Source organism: Euleptes europaea, chromosome 11 (genome assembly GCF_029931775.1).
Source record: "Euleptes europaea isolate rEulEur1 chromosome 11, rEulEur1.hap1, whole genome shotgun sequence".
NCBI classification, from domain to species: domain Eukaryota; kingdom Metazoa; phylum Chordata; class Lepidosauria; order Squamata; family Sphaerodactylidae; genus Euleptes; species Euleptes europaea.
In genome coordinates, this window is record NC_079322.1 from 73,021,195 (window position 1) to 73,039,741 (window position 18,547).

General features: G+C 46.2%; 2 protein-coding genes across 2 annotated transcripts in view; one reads left to right on the forward strand and one right to left on the reverse strand.

Annotated features, from left to right (window-relative positions):
* Positions 1-1,262: 1,262 nt before the first annotated feature.
* On the reverse strand, positions 1,263-15,762 carry GORASP1 (golgi reassembly stacking protein 1). Its single transcript, XM_056857772.1, has 9 exons — positions 15,700-15,762; positions 12,197-12,277; positions 9,126-9,329; positions 8,277-8,363; positions 7,118-7,248; positions 4,940-5,084; positions 3,017-3,152; positions 2,373-2,525; positions 1,263-1,501 (listed from the first exon to the last, which is right to left on the reverse strand). Exons 1-9 carry the CDS (start codon positions 15,760-15,762, stop codon positions 1,263-1,265), a joined length of 1,239 nt encoding a protein of 412 aa, XP_056713750.1.
* A 460-nt stretch (positions 15,763-16,222) lies between these two features.
* TTC21A (tetratricopeptide repeat domain 21A) overlaps positions 16,223-18,547 on the forward strand; it is a 47,013-nt gene continuing 44,688 nt past the window's right edge. Inside the window, exon 1 of the mRNA XM_056857581.1 lies at positions 16,223-16,249. Within this exon, the coding sequence (XP_056713559.1) occupies positions 16,223-16,249 (27 nt within the window). The remainder of the gene's footprint in view (positions 16,250-18,547) is intronic.

Genomic DNA, 18,547 nt, shown 5'->3' on the forward strand with positions numbered 1-18,547 from the left:
TTAAAAACATTCTACAAAAGCATAACTTTTTAAAAAGGTTTATTTCCAGTGTTCAAGTACTAGAAGAATAAAACAATTCATAAAAATCCCTTCAAGAGATACCGCTTAGAACTAGCTAAAGTAGTTATCACAATCATTTCCGTTATTCACACTGAAGTCGTGTAGGGCTGAATTTTAAAAGTATTTGAGGGACTAAATCCCAGAGGCAGACTGCCTCAATTTACAGGTATAGTCCTAGATGTCAGTGGCTAACTTGCTCACAAATTTAGAGTCAAGACCAGCCTCTGTTTTCAAGCAAGAGAATTTTAACGTTACAGTGCATGTTATCTAGCCCCAACCTTAAATATTTGTAGAGATCTAGGAGTAGTTCATTTGCCAAAATCTAATCCCAATTAAAAAGACAGCCAGGTATAGAATACTACATTTTACCTCGGAACTGCACGTCCGAGAAAAGTTTCCCATTTCTGGTTGAAGGAGAATAGCCATTGAGATTTAAAAACGAGTCTATCTGAGGGCCTGGTCCAGTCTGCTTCAGCCATAACATCTATTGCCTTAAAACCATGTGTACAAGCATATACATAGTCAACACCTTGCCCACTGAAGATACACCTGTTTAACATGTGTCTTAGCCTTCCTTTTGCTGAGGTGCAAGTTGAGTAATTGGTGCCAAGTGGCCAAGGAAGCCTGTAGAGAGGTTACTGGGCCCTGTAGAAGTCACTCCATCCACAGGCACTCCACATGCTGTAGCAGACTGGATCTTAACACCAGAATCTGCAAATGTAATAAAAATAGTATATTAATGAATCATATTTCTGCCTTCCCACAGAAGATATTTGGACAGCCCTGGTTCTTCCAAGAATCGTTTTAAGTTATTTCTCATATCTTGAAAAGATTTTGATGTATCTGTGCTTCAGGCACTATTAATTCCTTTTTTGGGGGGAAAGGAAACGAGCAATTAAACTGGCAGCTGCAATAGATGGCGAGCAAGTTCTGCCCTCTGAAGTCAGGTTTCTGTGCTTGCTTGCTCTGTGTGCTGCTAACGGTGGGCTTCCCGAAAAGCTGGCAATGGAAAAAAACTTGTCAACGAGGCGCATTGTATTACCATGGAGAAGTAGCAGCGTGGATGCTCAAACTTTCTAGCCAACAGCTGACAGACCAATGAGTGGGAAAAGGTGCTTGAATTCCTGTGATGCTGCAACAGTGAGCATCAAAGCACAGTGCCAGCTATAAAGCAGTGGGAAGGAGGTATCCCTTCATGCAGTTTAGAGTTCCTCGGCCTTTTCATCATCTGCATGTGGCAATGTGGGGCCCTCCGTTTCATCTGAATGCAGAGCAGTTTCTTGAGCATCAGAATCCTCCCTGGATGTCGCATTAACAGAAATATCCATAGGAAGAGATGGCAAGGGAGAAAGTGAAGGCATTTGTTTATCCAACGCTGGCTGAGGACCCAAGCTCTCTGGAGAAAGGGTTGGATCTTCTGGGATTAGAAGAGAGGCTTGGTCTGAAACAAAAAGATCTGTTTGTATAGAGGGCCATGCCTGCTTCAGATATCAACTTCAGGATCATTTAATGAGGACGTTGAAGAAAGTTAACAAATAGAAGAATACGAAGGAGAGTTGGTTTTTAGTGGTAGACTTTCTCTACCACTTAAGGAAGAATCAAACCGGCTTATGATCGCCTTCCCCTCCCCACAACAGACACCCTGTGAGGTAGGTGGGGCTGAGAGAGCTCGAAGAGATCTGTGACTAGCCCAAGGTCTCCCAGCTGGCTTCATGTGGAAACAAATCCAGATTAGCCTCCGCCACTCATGTGGAGGAGTGGGGAATCAAACCTGGTTCTCCAGACTCCACCGCTCCAAACCACCACTCTTAACTACTACACCACGCAGAAACCCATAGCCCTGGTTAATTCATGAAGTGGCTGAAGGGGGTTAAAAGGGAAGGTAAAGGTCCCCTGTGCAAGCACTGGATCATTCCTGATCCATGGGGTGACATCACATCCCAACGTTTCCAAGGCAGACTTTTTTTCATGGGGTAGTTTGCCGGTGCCTTCCCCAGTCATCTTCCTTTTACCCCCAGCAAGCTGGGTACTCATTTTACCGACCTCGGAAGGATGGAAGGCTGGAGTCAACCTTGAGCCGGCTACCTGAAACCAACTTCCCTTGGGATCAAACTCAGGTCGTGAGCAGAGCTTGGACTGCAGTACTGTAGCTTACCACTAAGAAGGAGCCATCTTGCCTTCCTGCATGCCTGCTGTATTCTGTCAAGTACCTGGGTTGGCCAAGTGAGCAAGCTCTCCCCTCTGCCCCTCGCCTCTACCAGTCTGACTAGGGGACAGACCTCAAAGCACACCCTGGTTTTAAATTTTCTTACTGAGGGATGACTCCGCTGTACTGCTTGTTAGCAAGTCCTCTGTTGTTGCCGCAGAGTCAGCTGACGTATTGAAAGAAGCAGAGGGAGACACGTTGACTGTTTTCACCAAGTCAATTAATTCAGGAAAGGAAGCTCCAGACATATCTATAAAATCTGAAAGAGCAGGAGAGGGAGATGAGATGGCCAAGAACTTACAGCACCAATTACTCTTATTGATATAACAAAGCTGAAACTACCACTTTGTCCCCAAATCCTTCTAAAGTTACTAGTAACTTTAGTGAGCACTATCAAAAGGGTGAACATCTTGTCTTCAAGCATCTTGGTATCTGAAGTACCCTGCCAGAAATTTTGATCTTTAAGGTGCCACTGGCCTCTTGCTCTTTGTCTTCAAGTGTTTGTGGCACAAGAGACTCCTGGGGGAGTGAACGGCTTTGTCTTGAGGCCAGCTGAAATTACTGCAGAACAGGATTATTGGTTGTCAGGCTCTAGGGCTTCCCTGTTCCTTGCCCCTACCTGCTCGTGAGCAAAACACCAGCAAACTGTTCAGTCTGCAGAATCTATAACGGTTGCAGAATGCACCACCCCACAGCCTGCCTATAAACAGCCAACGTGATGCCCCACAGGACAACAGGCGAACACATTACCTGGGTCCATGACTCTTTGGACAGGAGGAGGAGGGTGAAGAGAATTTTCTACTGGATATGTCTGCCCGCTTTGATCTGTGCTGTAAGACAGACTTGCTGGGTCTTCACTTTGGGAGGTCGGTGCCAGGAGTGGTGTCTGAAATAAACACGACCAGTTTAGAAGGGGGGGAAGTTAGCACGGCTCATAAGAGTGCGTTTTTATATGCCAACTTTCTCTACCACTTAAGGAAGAATCAAACCAGCACCTTGCCTTCCCCTCCCCACAACAGACACCCTGTGAGGTAGCTGGGGCTGAGAGAGCTGTGACTAGCCCAAGGTCACCCAGCAGGCTTCATGTGTAGGAGTGGGGAAACAAATCCAGTTCACCAGATTGGCCTCCACTGCTCATGTGGAGGAGTGGGGAATCAAACCCGGTTCTCCAGATCAGAGTCCACCACTCCAAACCACTGCTCTTAACCACTACACCACGCTGGTTTGACTCTCGAAGGGTCCTTTGGCTCTCGAAAGATTACACCTCCTCCAATATTGTTTCTAAGGTTCTACTGGACTTGACTCTAGTTATGCTACATAAGGAGAAACATGTTTTCTATAAACTATGTAATGCTGTGCTGCTCCATGGCGGGCAGACATTCCCCTACTGAGCTGATTAACAGGCTTTTCCTGGTGAAGATGGTCAAAGGACCGGAGTCCTTAAAGGACTGCCTAACTGTTATGAACCTTCTTGAACATATTAATTTTCAGGCAAGGCCCCCCCTTTGGATGTCTTTTACAATCAGATGGGAGGGGGCTCCCCAAGTGTACATTTCCCTCCCCACAAAGGCTCTCCTGGCCTCTAGTTTTCAGCACCTGGTAAGATTAAGTTCTCTTTGGCTTTTTGCTAATTTTGTATAGCAGCTCCCTTCACACCTTGCTCCTGTGTGATATGTGTGAGTTTTAATGGATTATTTACTGGATGTTGGTTGTTCGTTTATTTCTCTCTCTCACACACACACACACCATTTGTCCTTATTATTTATTATTAAGGGCATTTTTACCTGCTTTTCTCCTTACATGAACTCAAAACACACAGAAGACAAATTTTACAGATGCACAAAATAAACCAGTTTCACAATTTCTACTTGCTATTAACAAACTAGTTCATAAGCCAGAGTAAGAGGAAACAGCTTTGCCCTCAATGGAACGTCCTCTCCCCCAGGCGCTCATCTAGTTTGAAGAAGAGCATCAAAATCACTACCATCCATCCAAAGATGCTCAAGGAATGCCACCGCTACCCAGGAGGTCCCAATACACAGGTGGGTCAGTGGGCCGTACCTCTGGACAAGAGAATGTGTGTGTGTTCAGTGCCGTCAAGTCGCTTCCGACTCATGGCGACCCTATGAATCCATGTCCTCCAAACCGTCCTATCCTTAACAGCCTTGCTTAGGTCTTGCAAACTGAGGGCCATGGCTTCCATTATAGAGTCAATGCATCTCTTGTTGGGGCTTCCTCTTTTCCTGCTGCCTTCAACTTTTTCCTAGCATGACTGTCTTTTCCAGTGACTCTTGTCTTCTTATAATGCGACCAAGGTACGACAGCCTCAGTTTAGTCCTTTTAGTTTCTAGGGTCAGTTCAGGCTTGCTTTGACCTACAACCCACTGATTTGTCTTTTTGGCAGTCCACAGTATCTGTAGCACTCTCCTGCAACACCACATTTCTAAGGAGGACAAGGGAATACAGACTAAAAATTGACAGCTCATATCCTACTGCTCTGCTCGATGACATCTGAAGCCTCCCTCCAGTACGAGGAGCCTGGCTGGACACGAATCTCACTCCTCACGTGTCCGTGGTAACTCAGGTTGTGATAAGGCAGCTTGGTTACTTACCAGTGCAGGTTAATCTGCACCATTCAAACCCAGGAAACATCTCTGGCTTTGAAATGCCTACCTCCGTATAGCCGTTAGTAGGTGGCTCAGGAGGAATATCTCCAGATGGCAAAGGAGGAGGGGGCCCAGCTTCAGATTTCTTCTTTGGTACAGCCGGCTGCGTCGGAATCCTGTGCAGATAGCCATATCCGATGCCACACCCTAAACTGTGCAAGAGGTAGGCAAATTTTAAGATGCCTTCAACAACAAGGAAGGCTTTCACAATTACCCTTGACTAAAAAATAATAAAGAAGTTGCTAAATTGAAGCCCTCTTTGACCTAAAGGAAGGCATCGACCACTGGAGTTGTGACTGAGTACTTTTCCCTAGATCTAACAGCCACCTGCTATCCATCAACCACTTCACACTTTAAAAAGGGGAAATGAAATTTAATTTTTCCTTGACGCTATAAAGAGAAAAATTGCCACATCTCTCACGCAATTGACTGATCTACTTGACAGCAGATAACACAGTATCCACTTCTCAGAAAGTATCCAAGGAGAGATATATTGATTTTGTGGACATGCTAAAACAATGTGGGCTAGGGAGTCTATTTGATCCGGACAAAATGGGCATTTTCGTACTTCGACAGTAATGTTATTGTATCACCCTTGTGTCTCGGCTGAGTCCAGGGCATTACATCTTGCCAGTAAGAAAGCTTGTCTGAACTTATGAATTTCTAGTGGAAGAAAAAAGAGGGGAATAAGACCCAACCTAAAAAACAGAAGCTGGGTACCCGAGATTGGCTAAAAGGAATCTCTCCCTCTCCCTCTCCCTCCCCCTCCCCCCCTCTCCCCCTCTCTCTCTCCCTCTCTCTCTCCCTCCCCCTCTCCCCCTCTCCCCCTCTCTCCCTCTCTCCCTCTCCCTCTCCCTCTCTCTATACTGTAAATATAATTTATTGGAAGCGCTATGTAAAGGTTAAAAATATTTTTAAAACATTAAAATAGCACAATGACATTTCCTAAGGTTGACATCTGTAACCACAACCAAACGCGTTTCGGCCTATTGGGCCTTCATTAGTGGTTAATTAAAACCCATGATTAGTTTATTTCTCTCATATACCATGTGTGCAGGTATCCTGCACGCATAGTATATTTCTCTCATATACTAACCAGTATTACAACTAAAACCAATCTGACCAGATGTTTGAGTAATTGGCAATAGATTTTACAACCTATACACATGGCTGGTTGGGTTTGAACTGTTTGTATGTGTATTTATTTATTTCTGCAAATGTATGCAGGCTTAACATGGGTTTTAATTAACCACTGATGAAGGCCCAATAGGCCGAAATGCGTTTGGTTGTGGTTACAGATGTCAACCTTAGGAAATGTCATTGTGCTATTTTAATGTTTTAAAAATGTTTTTAACCTTTACATAGCGCTTCCAATAAATTATATTTACAGTATTTTTATACAAATATATATATATATTCCTTTTACCCAACCTTATGAATTTCTAACCAGCGGAAATAGTCTGGCAAGGAGAAAGTTCTGTTGAGGGTATCTGGAAGAAGTGAGGTGAACATTTACGATTTGCGTCCTTAACCACTAAGGACCAATCCTCATTTAAGAACTTATTTTGTCATTGTTCACAGCTTGCTTTCCGAGTACTATTCCTTGCAGCTTGTGATTGAGTAAATACTAAGGCAGTCTGCTGTGAGCCGAGCCTCTATGACTATCTAGTTTTATGTTAGTCGACCAAGCACCTCCCAAGCTGAAGCCCAAACCAGAGAGGGGTGGTCAGGGATGGGGACAGTCTCCACCATCTGTACCAGAACATGCAAGGGATGTCAAAACTACCAGGTGTTTCCCTCCGGGTCCTGAAATCCAGCTCTGGCTGATGCCATAAGAACATGAAAGGCCATGCTGGATCAGACCAAAGTCCAGCAGTCTGTTCACACAGTGGCCAACCAGGTGCCTCTAGGAAGCCCACAAGCAAGACGAATGCAAGCAGCATTGTTCTGCCTGTTTTCCACAGCACCGCATATAATGGGCACGCTCCTCTGATCCTGGAGAATAGGTATGCATCATGACTAGTAGCCATGAATAGCCCTCTCCTCCATGAACATGTCCACTCCCCTTTTAAAGCCTACTCACATGGTATTATGCTCACCCAATAAGGGTAATAACCAAAATGTGGCAAGCTGAGAATAAGCCCAGCCTGCTTCAAAGCTCCTCCCGTTGCTCTCAGATCCATACCTTCCTTCTCCACCCCAGGCTCCGTTGGGGGTTACAAAAACCTCTCGGCAACAGTCCGTCTCTGTGTTATAAACCATCAGCTTCAAGGGCTTCCCCTCGTGGGATTCGATCAGCGAAAAGAAATCTTCCGACTAGGAAAGACATTTGTGTAAGTGACAGAACAGCGGAAGCCCCTCTTTTCCTATTACACCACAGACCTTGACTACTCAGAGAAGGACGCTTGTGCTTCTTGACCCTCCCAAGCAAGATGCCTACAGCCATGCCAGCCATTTAGGGGCCACTGTCTTGTCTCACCGTGCCTTGTGGCACACTGAGGAATATTTGACTTTTCAGCAGAAGGTAGCAAGAAACAGAGGGGAAGGGCTGTGGCTCAGTGGCAGAGCATCTGCCTGGCATGCAGAAGGTCCCAGGTTCAATCCCCAGCATCTCCAGTTAAAAGGACCAGGCAAGTAGGTGATGTGAAAGAGCTCTACCTAAGACCCTGGAGAGCCGCTGCCAGTCTAGACAATACTGACTTTGATGGGCCAAGGGTCTGATTCAGTATAAGGCAGCTTCATGTGTTTTGAAGGGTGGACTCTGTGGCCTTATATTCTAGGGGAGGGGCTCTGACTCAGTGGTGGAGCCTCTGCTTGGCATGCAGAAGGTCCCAGGTCCAATCCCCGGTCTCTCCAGTTAAAGGGACCAGGCAAACAGGTGATGTGAAAGAGCTCTACCTAAGACCCTGGAGGGCCGCTGCGGGTCTGAGTGGACAGTACTGACTTTGATGGACCAAGGGTCTGATTCAGTATAAGGCAGTTTCATGTGTTCAAGAGATAAAGAACTCCCCAGGGATGAAAATAAAGAAGAAGGGACAGAGCGCCATCCCCCACTGCTGGCTTTCAACCCACCCCCCACAAATCATGCTTATATGAAGGTGGTGTTCCAATGAAACCCTACAGAACCCTTGAGTTTTTAATGTTAAATTGGAAATATTCAGAAGACATCCCCAACCCTTGGAGACAAGGAAAAAACAGATTCTTAAAATAGAGCAATTTTTGGGGGGTACAGAAATTTGTAATCACTATCAAGGTAAGGATATTAGCAGGAGGAACAGAGCAGGTCAGACTAAACCCACAGAATTTTCGCTGGGCCATTTATGCCCCCCAGAGTTCATTCGTACCTCCTGGAGTATCTGGTCTGATCCAACAATGTAGTCTGTGTGTGGCTGCAGGCCGGCTAATGCCGCTGGGGAAGCCAGCTCCACATCCTAGAGAGACAATCGTCACGTTAGCACACAACAAATCAAGCAGCAAAAAGCTGAGCTTCCTCAGACATTTATCAGATTCCTCAATACAGTTAGTGGGGAGAAAAGCTTGCCCAAGAAAGAGAGAGCTTGCATGTTGCTAGATAGAAGCTTGGATGGCTGTTGGTTTATATGAGGACACTAGCATGACCCAACCAGTAGAGTGCTTGAACCAAGTGCATGTTAGAAGGGCTGGCAATGCCCGGAGGTTCCATCGTTAAATGGTGGAACTCCCTGCCCCAGTATGTGGTGATGGCTGCCAACTTGGAAGGCTTTAAGAGGGGAGTAGATGTGTTCATGGAGGAGAGGGGTATTCATGGCTACTAGTCAAAATGGACACTAGTCATGATGCATACGCATTCTCTTCAGGATCACAGGAGCATGTCTATTATATTAGGTGCTGTGGAACACAGGTAGGAGAATGCTGCTGCAGCCGTCTTGTTTGTGGGCTCCCTAGAAGCACCCGGTTGGCCTATGTGTGAACAGACTGCTGGACTTGATGGGCCTTGGTCTGATCCATCATGGCCTTTCTTAGGTTCTTATGAGGATAAGGCAACATGGAAGATATTTGAAGGCTACTGCCTTGATTCAAGGAAGGACTGCCAGGCAAAAGAAGAAAATCGGGGATCACTGCCCCAAGCATCCTTACGCAAGGAGGCAGCTGGCCAAACCTCGAGCCAAGACAATGTGACAGAGCCACAGCGTCCAAGCGTTTCTCTTGCTCACCAGAACGTGCCACACATGTTCGTTGGCTCCTTGGAAACTGCAGAACCTCACACTGGCTCCCAGCAGGCCCTGCCCACCCCACATGTTGCTGGGGATCACCTCCACCTCGCGCACTTTCATGGTCTTGATGTTGTAGACCTCCAACTTCACAACCTTCTCAACGTTGGCTTTCAGGAGATCTTTTAGCGTGTCACCTTCTTTATTCTAAAGAGGAGGAGAGGAAACTAGTAGCTCTTTTCTCAGGACACAACAGCCAGAAGACTGCTACAGATTCTCTAATGTGGTGTAATCTGTTCTCTCTGGCTTGAATTCTTTCTTTTATTCCTAGCTGGGCTTGATTGATACTAGTCAGCACCTGTAGGTCAGAGGAGCAGGTAGGTAAGGGGAAGGAGAGGGAGAGAAAGAAAGCTACAGCTGCAATGCAAAACATCATGAACCACAGGCTTTGTGAAACGAAAGAACAGAAATGCTAGGAATCAACAGAAGTTGGTGCATCTGCCACAACAGACCTCTTCCCACTCTATCCCTTTCCATGAACTTGTGGTACTCGCTGCCAGTAAAGGCAAGTGCAGCAAACAGTTAAGCTTGTTTCTTGAAAGGAATAGCCAAATTCATGAAGGATAGCTACTGACAGCACCTCCATATACAGAGGCAGGATACTTTGAACACCTGATATTAGCTATCAACAGCACCTCCATATACAGAAGCAGTATACCTCTGATATTCAGCACAAGCAACAGGGATTTGTTGCCTTCAAATTCTACTTAAGATCTTCCCAGAAGCACCCGATTCACTACTGTTGGAACCAGGATGCTAGACAAGATTAACCCATGACCTGATGCAAAAGGGCTCCTAGGTTCTTGAACCCATAAACCATAAGAACATAAGAAAGGCCCTGCTGGATCAGACCAAGGCCCATCAAGTCCAGCAGTCTGTTCACACAGTGGCCAACCAGGTGCCTTTAGGAAGCCACAAACAAGACGAGTGCAGCAGCACCATCCTGCTTATGAGTGAAGCTACGTCACTAACTCTGTCAGTGCTGTTCCACCCATCCACTCCCTTTGTCAGGAATGTTGTTCTTCTGACCTCTGCTGTCCAGGTTTGTTTTAGTTTTGCAGTGGTTGTTTTCTAGAAGCATTATCCATAATCCTGGAACTGTAAACTGGAAGGCTTTTATCTTAAACAGAAATACCGTGCCTCTTTGCTAAGTTCTGCCATGGCATCTTCACTCACTTGAGCAAAGCCTCCTGAAGGTGCTGCCCTACAAATGGGTAAGGACAATAGCCTTAAACAGAAATGTTCAGGAGGGCATACAAATACAGGAAATAAGGCTGCCGGGTAGCAGGATGGTTCAGGAAGGTGTCCTTATTAGTCGATTGCATGTTTTATCTTACATTGCATTGTCTGCACTATTTATGGTACAGCAAGTCTTAGAATGATTTGTATGCACAGTCCTCTAATTTTTTGTTTTGCTAGTCCTACTGCATTGTTCACTAGATGTTTTACAGTGCAATCCTAACGGGGGGGAAGGGCTTTGGAGGTGATGTGTCCCTGGCGCTGGCGTAGATGCCACTTGCGCCATTGAAATGGGCACGGACGCCAGCACAGAGCCGGCACCAGGGAGCAGCACGGAAGCAGCATATCTCCAGCGTAAGGGCTCGCACTGGCGCCAAAGGGGGTGGAGCTGACTTTAGTCAGCTCCCTGAGCCCTTTTGCCCCGGGAACACCCCCTTGTGCCAGCATGAACTTACACCAGAAAAAATGGTTGTGCAACCCCATGGAATTCAATGGGGCAGTTTCATGATGGTTGGGGGAGCGGTGAGCGGTGAGCTTTTCCTTGCTGCCACGGGGCAGCAAACTGAGGAGGCGGAGCGACTGTGATGGGGCTGCATCATCCCCAGCCACGCCACAACTATCCCTCCCTTAGGATCGTGGTGCCCTACTACCTCACTGAATTGTTTTCATATGTTGCTTTCTACCTTGAGTCTCAGGGAGAAAGGTGGACTATAAATAAAATAAATGTCTATGAAAATTTGACTACAGAAGTTCTAATAGCAGAGTGCATGCAAGGCCCAGAAACCTAGAGGGAGATTTACAAGATGTGTCAAGTTGATTTCAGTGTTTCTTTATTTCAATCCTTGCTTCAGGATTCTAGTTCTTGGGATTAGTCACATTTAGATTTAACTGATCAAGGAAGTGTGGAGAAGGAAGTGCAATTCGCTATTGCTTGACACCCCCCAAAATCCCCAGGGTTTTGTCAACAACAGATACACACAGTCAACATTTTGACTAAAATGAATCTGTGCTGGTTCATGCACTCAGAGCACCACACTGATTTTGAAGACTGGTGTTCCACTATTTCGACAGAGACGGATGATATGTCTTTCATATCTGCAATTCCTGTAAAAGAAACATGAACTGCTGGCCCTAATGTACATGAACCAATCTTCATTGCAGCTACCAAAACGTTAATTATTGACAGGTCCATATTTGAACTAGTTCATTGGAATCAGTATCATGGTGAACGCCCTCTCCTGCCTGCAGTTTCTCCAGAGTATGCCACAGGCACCTGGTGATGGCAGAAAATGCTGTCAAGTCACAGCTGACTTATGGCAACCCCATAGGGTTTTCAAGGCAAGATGTAAGATGTCTTTCCCAGCCCCAAATATAATATGTTCACAACCAACAAGGAAGGGACAAACCGGCAAGACTTCTGGGTGCTCCCCTAAGTGATCAAGAGGCTGTATAACAGTCTCAAGTCATAAGAGGGATTACCAACAGACAAAGCAAGCAAAGACTGCAAATCAGAACTTGTTGTATGTGTGGGGCTCTCACAGCCAGCGATCACAGACTGAGTCCACGGGATCCTTTTAGTCCCAAAGCCATCAATGGGAAGATGCTCTGGTGAGCTCAGGCCCTCCGAGTCAGCATCAGGTTTTCCTGGAGCACCACTTTGGACAGAGGCCAGATTTGGCCAAGAGAGTCCTGCTGGCTGATCCTGCCACCACCCAGGTGATAGCAGAGGCCAGCAACAACACATTAGAAAAAGAGTGGCATCTCCACCGACTTACCAGCCTAGTGTGTCCTATTGTGAGGATGAAATCAAAGAATGGCTCCAAACCAGCCTGATGAGCGGGAGAGTTTTCCTGAACCTGCAAAATGGCAGCATTTATACATATACAAAATAACTGAAAAGATCATATGTGTGTATGTGTTCTAAAACAAACTGAAAAGGATCCATACCATGCATGCTTATAGAAAAGAGAAAGAGTCCAGTAGCACCTTAAAGACCAACAAAATTTCTGGCAGGGTATGAGCTTTCTTGAAGCTACCTTATACTGAATTAGACCCTTGGTCCATCAAAGTCAGTATTGTCTACACAGACCAGCAGCGGCTCTCCAGGGTCTCAGGCAGAGATCTTTCACATCGCCTACTTTAACTGGAGATGCTGGGGACTGAACCTGGGACCTTCTGCATGCCAAGCAGATGCTCTACCACTGAGCCACAGCCCCTCCCCAGCCTTTCATAAAGGCTGCACAAAGTGACAGTGGTAGCTAGGATTCCTGCCTCTTGTCCCTATTTCTAGCATCCCGCTGTTCCCTGAGGAAGCCTGGGTCCCCTTCAACCAGGTCACACAGTTTCCCACCCAGGTACTGATCAGGCTAAGACCTAGGGGGTTACCACACTTGTATTCCCAGCAATGTATTAAGAGTTTGAAAACGTTATAAAAAATACTGTTCGCACTTTCTATGTATTCCCAGCGATGTATTAAGAGTTTGAAAATGTTATAAAAAATACTGTTTGCACTTTGTTTGGCCCCTTTAGCTTTGAAGACATCTTCCAACCATTTATAAGCCGTTGTATCCAAAAACCCTTTTAAAGCGATGTTTTTTATAACATTTTCAAACTTTTAATACATCGCTGGGAATACAAAGTGCGGTAACCCCCCTACTTAGCATTATTCATAACCCCTGAAACCATTCTCTGGGTACCTAAAGTCAGTATTTATCTGAAGATCTAGGTTACAAAAGGAACACACAACTGTACAGATGTTTGGTGCAAAGCACAGCATGTTCCACTCCACCCCAACCCAAATTCCACTAGGAGAATCATGCAAAACTAACATATATACATTCCAACAAATTTATTCTACTCCAAAGATTCCTATTATGAAAGAAACTGGATATTTGTTGGCAAGGACAGAAGGCAGGAATGGCGCAGAAATTGAGGTTAGGCAGACAACACGCTTAGTGGCATCATGAAGAGGAGGGAAAGGAAGTATGCAAGAAGTACTAGGAACTTGGCAGGGAAATTGCGCCCCATCTCATGACCAGTGGTAGGTCTTTCCTGTCCTCGACAAACATCTGGGCTCTTTAACACCAGTCCTGTATTTTCAAGGTTTTCTTCACAACCACAAGAGGACAGAAACGTTGTTCTTAAATGTCAAATGCTAGATTTTGTACCACTATCAGATTACAAATCAGTAGCATCCACACAGTCTTAGAAAGGCATTTCCTGCAGAGTTTATTTTAAAAGCAGGCACTTAACAGAAACCTGTGTCTGCCATCCTAGTCCATAGTTTCTGCACAACAGAAGAATCCAGAACAAAAATTAAGAAAAGCCGTAAGACCAATAAAAACAGAATTAAAACTTACTCGGGGGGAGATGGAAACCTGACTTCATGCATGAAACTAAGATGAACATACATGAAGCTGCCTTATACTGAATCAGACCACTGGCCTATCAAGGTCAGTATTGTCTACTCAGACCAGCAGCGGCTCTCCAGGGTCTCAGGCTGAGGTCTTTCATATCACCTATTGCCTGGTCTGGGGATTGAACCTGGAACCTTCTACATGCCAAGCAGATGCTCTACCACTGAGCCACGGCCATCCCCACCACATTCCAAGACATTGCTATTCTCACCCACAGATACATGCTGGACAACTGATAGAGGAGGAAAGTGAGAAATGCACCTCTTTTCATATCTGCATTCACACACAAGCAGGGCAAGCAGACCTTCCCCCCAGCAAAACATATTCCAGATTTTTAGGCCCAGTATCACTTTGGAATATTCAAATATTAACATATAACATGCTTGAATGTTCCAGAGAACAATACTGAATATTTAGGAGATTCCAATTTGTCTTTACAGCATGTCTTCCGGTTCACACCAAAAGCCCACCTTGTTTATTTGGTTATATTTACGCCACAAAGCCCACCTTGTTTATTTGTAGTCAAAAAGGGCAAGAGTCCAGTAGCACCTTAAAGACTAACAAAAATATTTTCTGGTAGGGTATGAGCTTTCGTGAGCCACAGCTCACTTCTTCAGAAAGCTCATACCCTACCAGAAAATATTTTTGTTAGTCTTTAAGGTGCTACTGGACTCTTGCCCTTTTTGACTACTGCAAACAGACTAACACGGCTACCCACTTTGGCTTGTTTATTTGGTTATATTTACGCCACGTTTCTTCCTTTCTTGAACTTACAAGGAACTCCCCTCCCACCAAACGCAACAGGCCCTCATACATGGGTAATGTCCATGAGGTTACTAAGGTGCTTTTCCACCATACCCTTCCAGGACCAAAAATGGTCAACCAGGCGCCTCTAGGAATTTCACACACCACCTAATGATGGCCAATCCTCCCCGGCAGCTCGTAGCCAAAAATATTACCCTCTTCCCCTCCCTCCACCTTTCTCAAAAACATTAAGACACCCACCCGCATGCTTCTCTGCCTAAGACACACCATCATTGGTGGGCTCAGCTGCTTTTTCCCAGGACCTAAGCAGAGAAGGTGCCATTTCCTGCTCTGTCTGAGACATTATTCCACTGACTGGTTAGGGGCAGACTGGTCCTGTCCATGGGGGCTCCACTTTTTTTTTTTTTGAATTTTTTAAAATTATTTTCTTCATTTAATATATCAACATATAAATCAACCTCTATTACTTTGATAACGGTAACAAAAGGTAATAAAAAACTATTGATAATAGTAATTTAAACTTAAAACGACTCTCCCCTCACTCTCTTCTATCTAAAAATAAATTGTATATACTTTTGCTAACATAATTAATCCCCATATTGTTTAATTATTGTATACGTATCTTATCTTGGTTCTAATTTGTTAATTTAGTACCTTAATATAACCATAGTACTAATATATATATATAGATAGATAGATAGATATAGTACTATGGTTATATATATATATATATATATATATATATATATATATATATATATATATATATATGGTTATATATATATATATATATATATATATATATATATAAAGGGATTAAATCAAAGAATATCCTTTAAACGGTCCCATTAAAAATTGATTTCCACAGTAAATTCTCCATGCCTCCCAATGGGGGCTCCACTCTGACAGCCACCGGGCAGCCTCCCACGACCGCGCCAGGTTCCTAAACAGCCAGCCTGGTTGTACTTGCCGAAGGAGGCCGCCCCGGTACTGAAGCGTTGCCCCGACGTCGGGCTCAGGGCCGCCACCTCGGCCAAGGGCCAGGCAGTGGGGCCGTCCCACCCCCTCGAGAGGGTGAATTCTTCCCCCGGCCTTACCCAGTGCACATGATAGCCCTCGGAGCCCCCATCGGGGACCTCGGAGCTGGAGCCCAGCCCCATGGCGGGGAGAAGGCGGCCGCCTCAGGAGCACCAAAGCGCCGCCGCCGCCATCCTCGGCATCCCCTTCAGCCGACTTCGCCTTCCCCCTGCCAAGCTCCAACGTTGCAGCGCGTACTGGGCATGCGCGCACGGCGAGGCTCCATTGGCCGGCGGAGGGCGAGGCGTCCCGTCGCCGAGCGGCGTCCGCGAGCGACGGGGCGGTTGCTAGGCAACGGAAGGGCACGCGACCGAGGTCGCTTCCGTGGGCCGGCACGGGAGGCGGGATCAAGCTGGCCTCTTAGCCAACAGGGTAGGGGAGAGGGCGTGACCTTAAGGACAGCGACCGACGATTGGCTGTCCGGTGTGTGGCTCGCGAGGCGAGGTTGCGTGTGCTTTGTCCGTTAGGCCGTTGGCCGTTGGGATACCGCCCTGTGCCCCCTCCCCCCCCAACACACCCAAAGCCCGTAGCTTTAGGAGCACCATGGCAGACGCCGACCCTCAGTTCTTGGTACTTAGAAAAAGGATTTTATTTCTTTTTAGTTACTTATTTTGTTAGACTTTTATCCCGCCCTCATCCCCGGCATTTCCTGGTAGATTTTTGTTTGTCTGGCAGAAATTACAGGTAGCTTGGGTAGGGTTGCCAACCTCCAGGTGGGCCCAGGAGATCTCCTGCTATTACAGCTGATTCTCCACACTACAGAGATCTATTCCCCTGTGGAAAATGTCCTCTTTGGAGGGTGAAAAGAATGGCAACGTACCATTCTGAAGTGCCAATTTTGCAGCTAAAGTAGATGATGAACTCTAATCTGTAATTTAACTCTAATCTGTAACTTAATCTGACTTTTACTTTCAGAAAAAAGTAACTCAAAGTTTAAAATATAATTTAGGATAAGAAAAATTGGTATAATCTGGGCTTCCGATTTTGTTAGTGTCCTGACCTGGATGGCCCAGGCTAGCCTGATCTCGTCAGATCTCAGAAGCTAAGCAGGGACTATCCTAGCTAGTACTTGGATGGGAGACCACCAAAGAATACCAGGGGTTGCTATACAGAGGAAGGCACTGGCAAACCACCTCTGTTAGTCTCTTGCCATGAAAACCCCAAAAGGGGTCGCCATAAGTCGGCTGCGACTTGACGACACTTTACACACACACCATTCTGAAGTCCCTCCCCCAGGCACTGCCACAAAATCCAGCCTGAAGTTGGCAATCCTAGCATAACCTCATTGGTTTAGGGATGCCAGCCTCCAGGTGGGACCTGGGGATCACACATGAAGCTGCCTTGTACTGAATGAGACCCGAGACCCTTGGCCCATCAAAGTCAGTATTGTCTACTCAGACTGGCAGCAGCCCTCCGGGGTCTCAGGTAGGGGTCTTTCACATCACCTCCTTGCCTGGTCCCTTTAACTGGAGATGCCAGGGATTGGACCTGGGACCTTCTGCATGCCAAGCAGAGGCTCCGCCACTGAGCCACAGCCCCTCCCCTAGAATATAAAGCCACAGAGTCCACCCTTCAAAGCACAGGAACACATGAAACTGCCTTATACTGAATCGGATCCTTGGTCCATCAAAGTCAGTATTGTCTACTCAGACCGGCAGCAGCTCTCCAGGGTTTCAGGCTGAGGTCTTTCCCATCACCTACCTGCCTGGTCCTTTTAACTGGAGTTGCCGAGTATTGAACCTGGGATCTTCTGAATGCAAACAGATGCTCTACCACTGAGCCACAGCCCCTCCCCTGGAATTACAGCTCATCTCCAGACTACAGAGATCAATTTCCCCTAGGGAAAATGGCTGCTTTGGAGGGTTGACTTGATGGTATTGTGCCCCACTCTCCTCCCCAGGCTCCATCCCCAAATCTCCAGGAGATTCCCAACCTGTATCTGTCAACTTGCCCCCCCCATCCCCCACCGGTAACCAGGGGGAACCTGGCAACCCTACATTGGTCCAAAGCAAACTCTCCAGCCAAAAACCATATGATGTCTTTTATTAAGGGCATCCGAAATGACACAAACTCTGTGCAGACTTCTGAGTCCCTCAGAAGTCTCAATCATGTCTGGGGAGGAGAAAGAAGAAAAGATTCTTCAGGCCCTGGTCTTAAGGCCTCTTGGCTGCACCCTCTGTTAGGCAGATTTGAATCAATGAAGTAGAGCTGGTATCAGGCAGCATCTTTGGCATTCTGGAAAGGGGAAAGAATGGCAGCCTCCAGTTGGTCACTGTGTGAACAGACTGCTGGACTTGATGGGCCTTGGTCTGATCCAGCATGAATTTTTGTGTTCTTATGAAAATATCCAAATCAGTAATGAATCCAAATCAGCAAGTCCCTAGCCTGATCCTTACTGGAAATGCCAGGAATTGAACCTGGGACCCTCTGTTTACCAAACAGATGCTCCACCTTTGAGCCATGACACCTCCCCTTGCTGACTTAAGTATTTACTTCCTTCTAGCACACTGCTCACAAGCTTTGTCCTTCTCCACATAAAGACACATTGTCACATGAAACTGCCTTATGCTGAATCAGGCCATCTGTGAGAGATCCCCCTCTCTGAGTTTGCTTCTCCAAATCAGTTGCTCAGACGTTGATACAGAAACAATAGATTTATTGAAGCCTTCAGGAGATGAGACAGGCACAGGTAGAAAGTTGCAAGTGAGGGGCTATACGGGTTTACAGAATATATTGACTCCAGGGCACTGGGGCACTGGGGTTCACACTTATTGTTATGGGAAGTTACAAGCTTGGCATAATACAAAACATCAGACGGATCCCAGGAAGTCTGGTGCGGCTATCACACTTCCAAGGCCGCACCGGCCT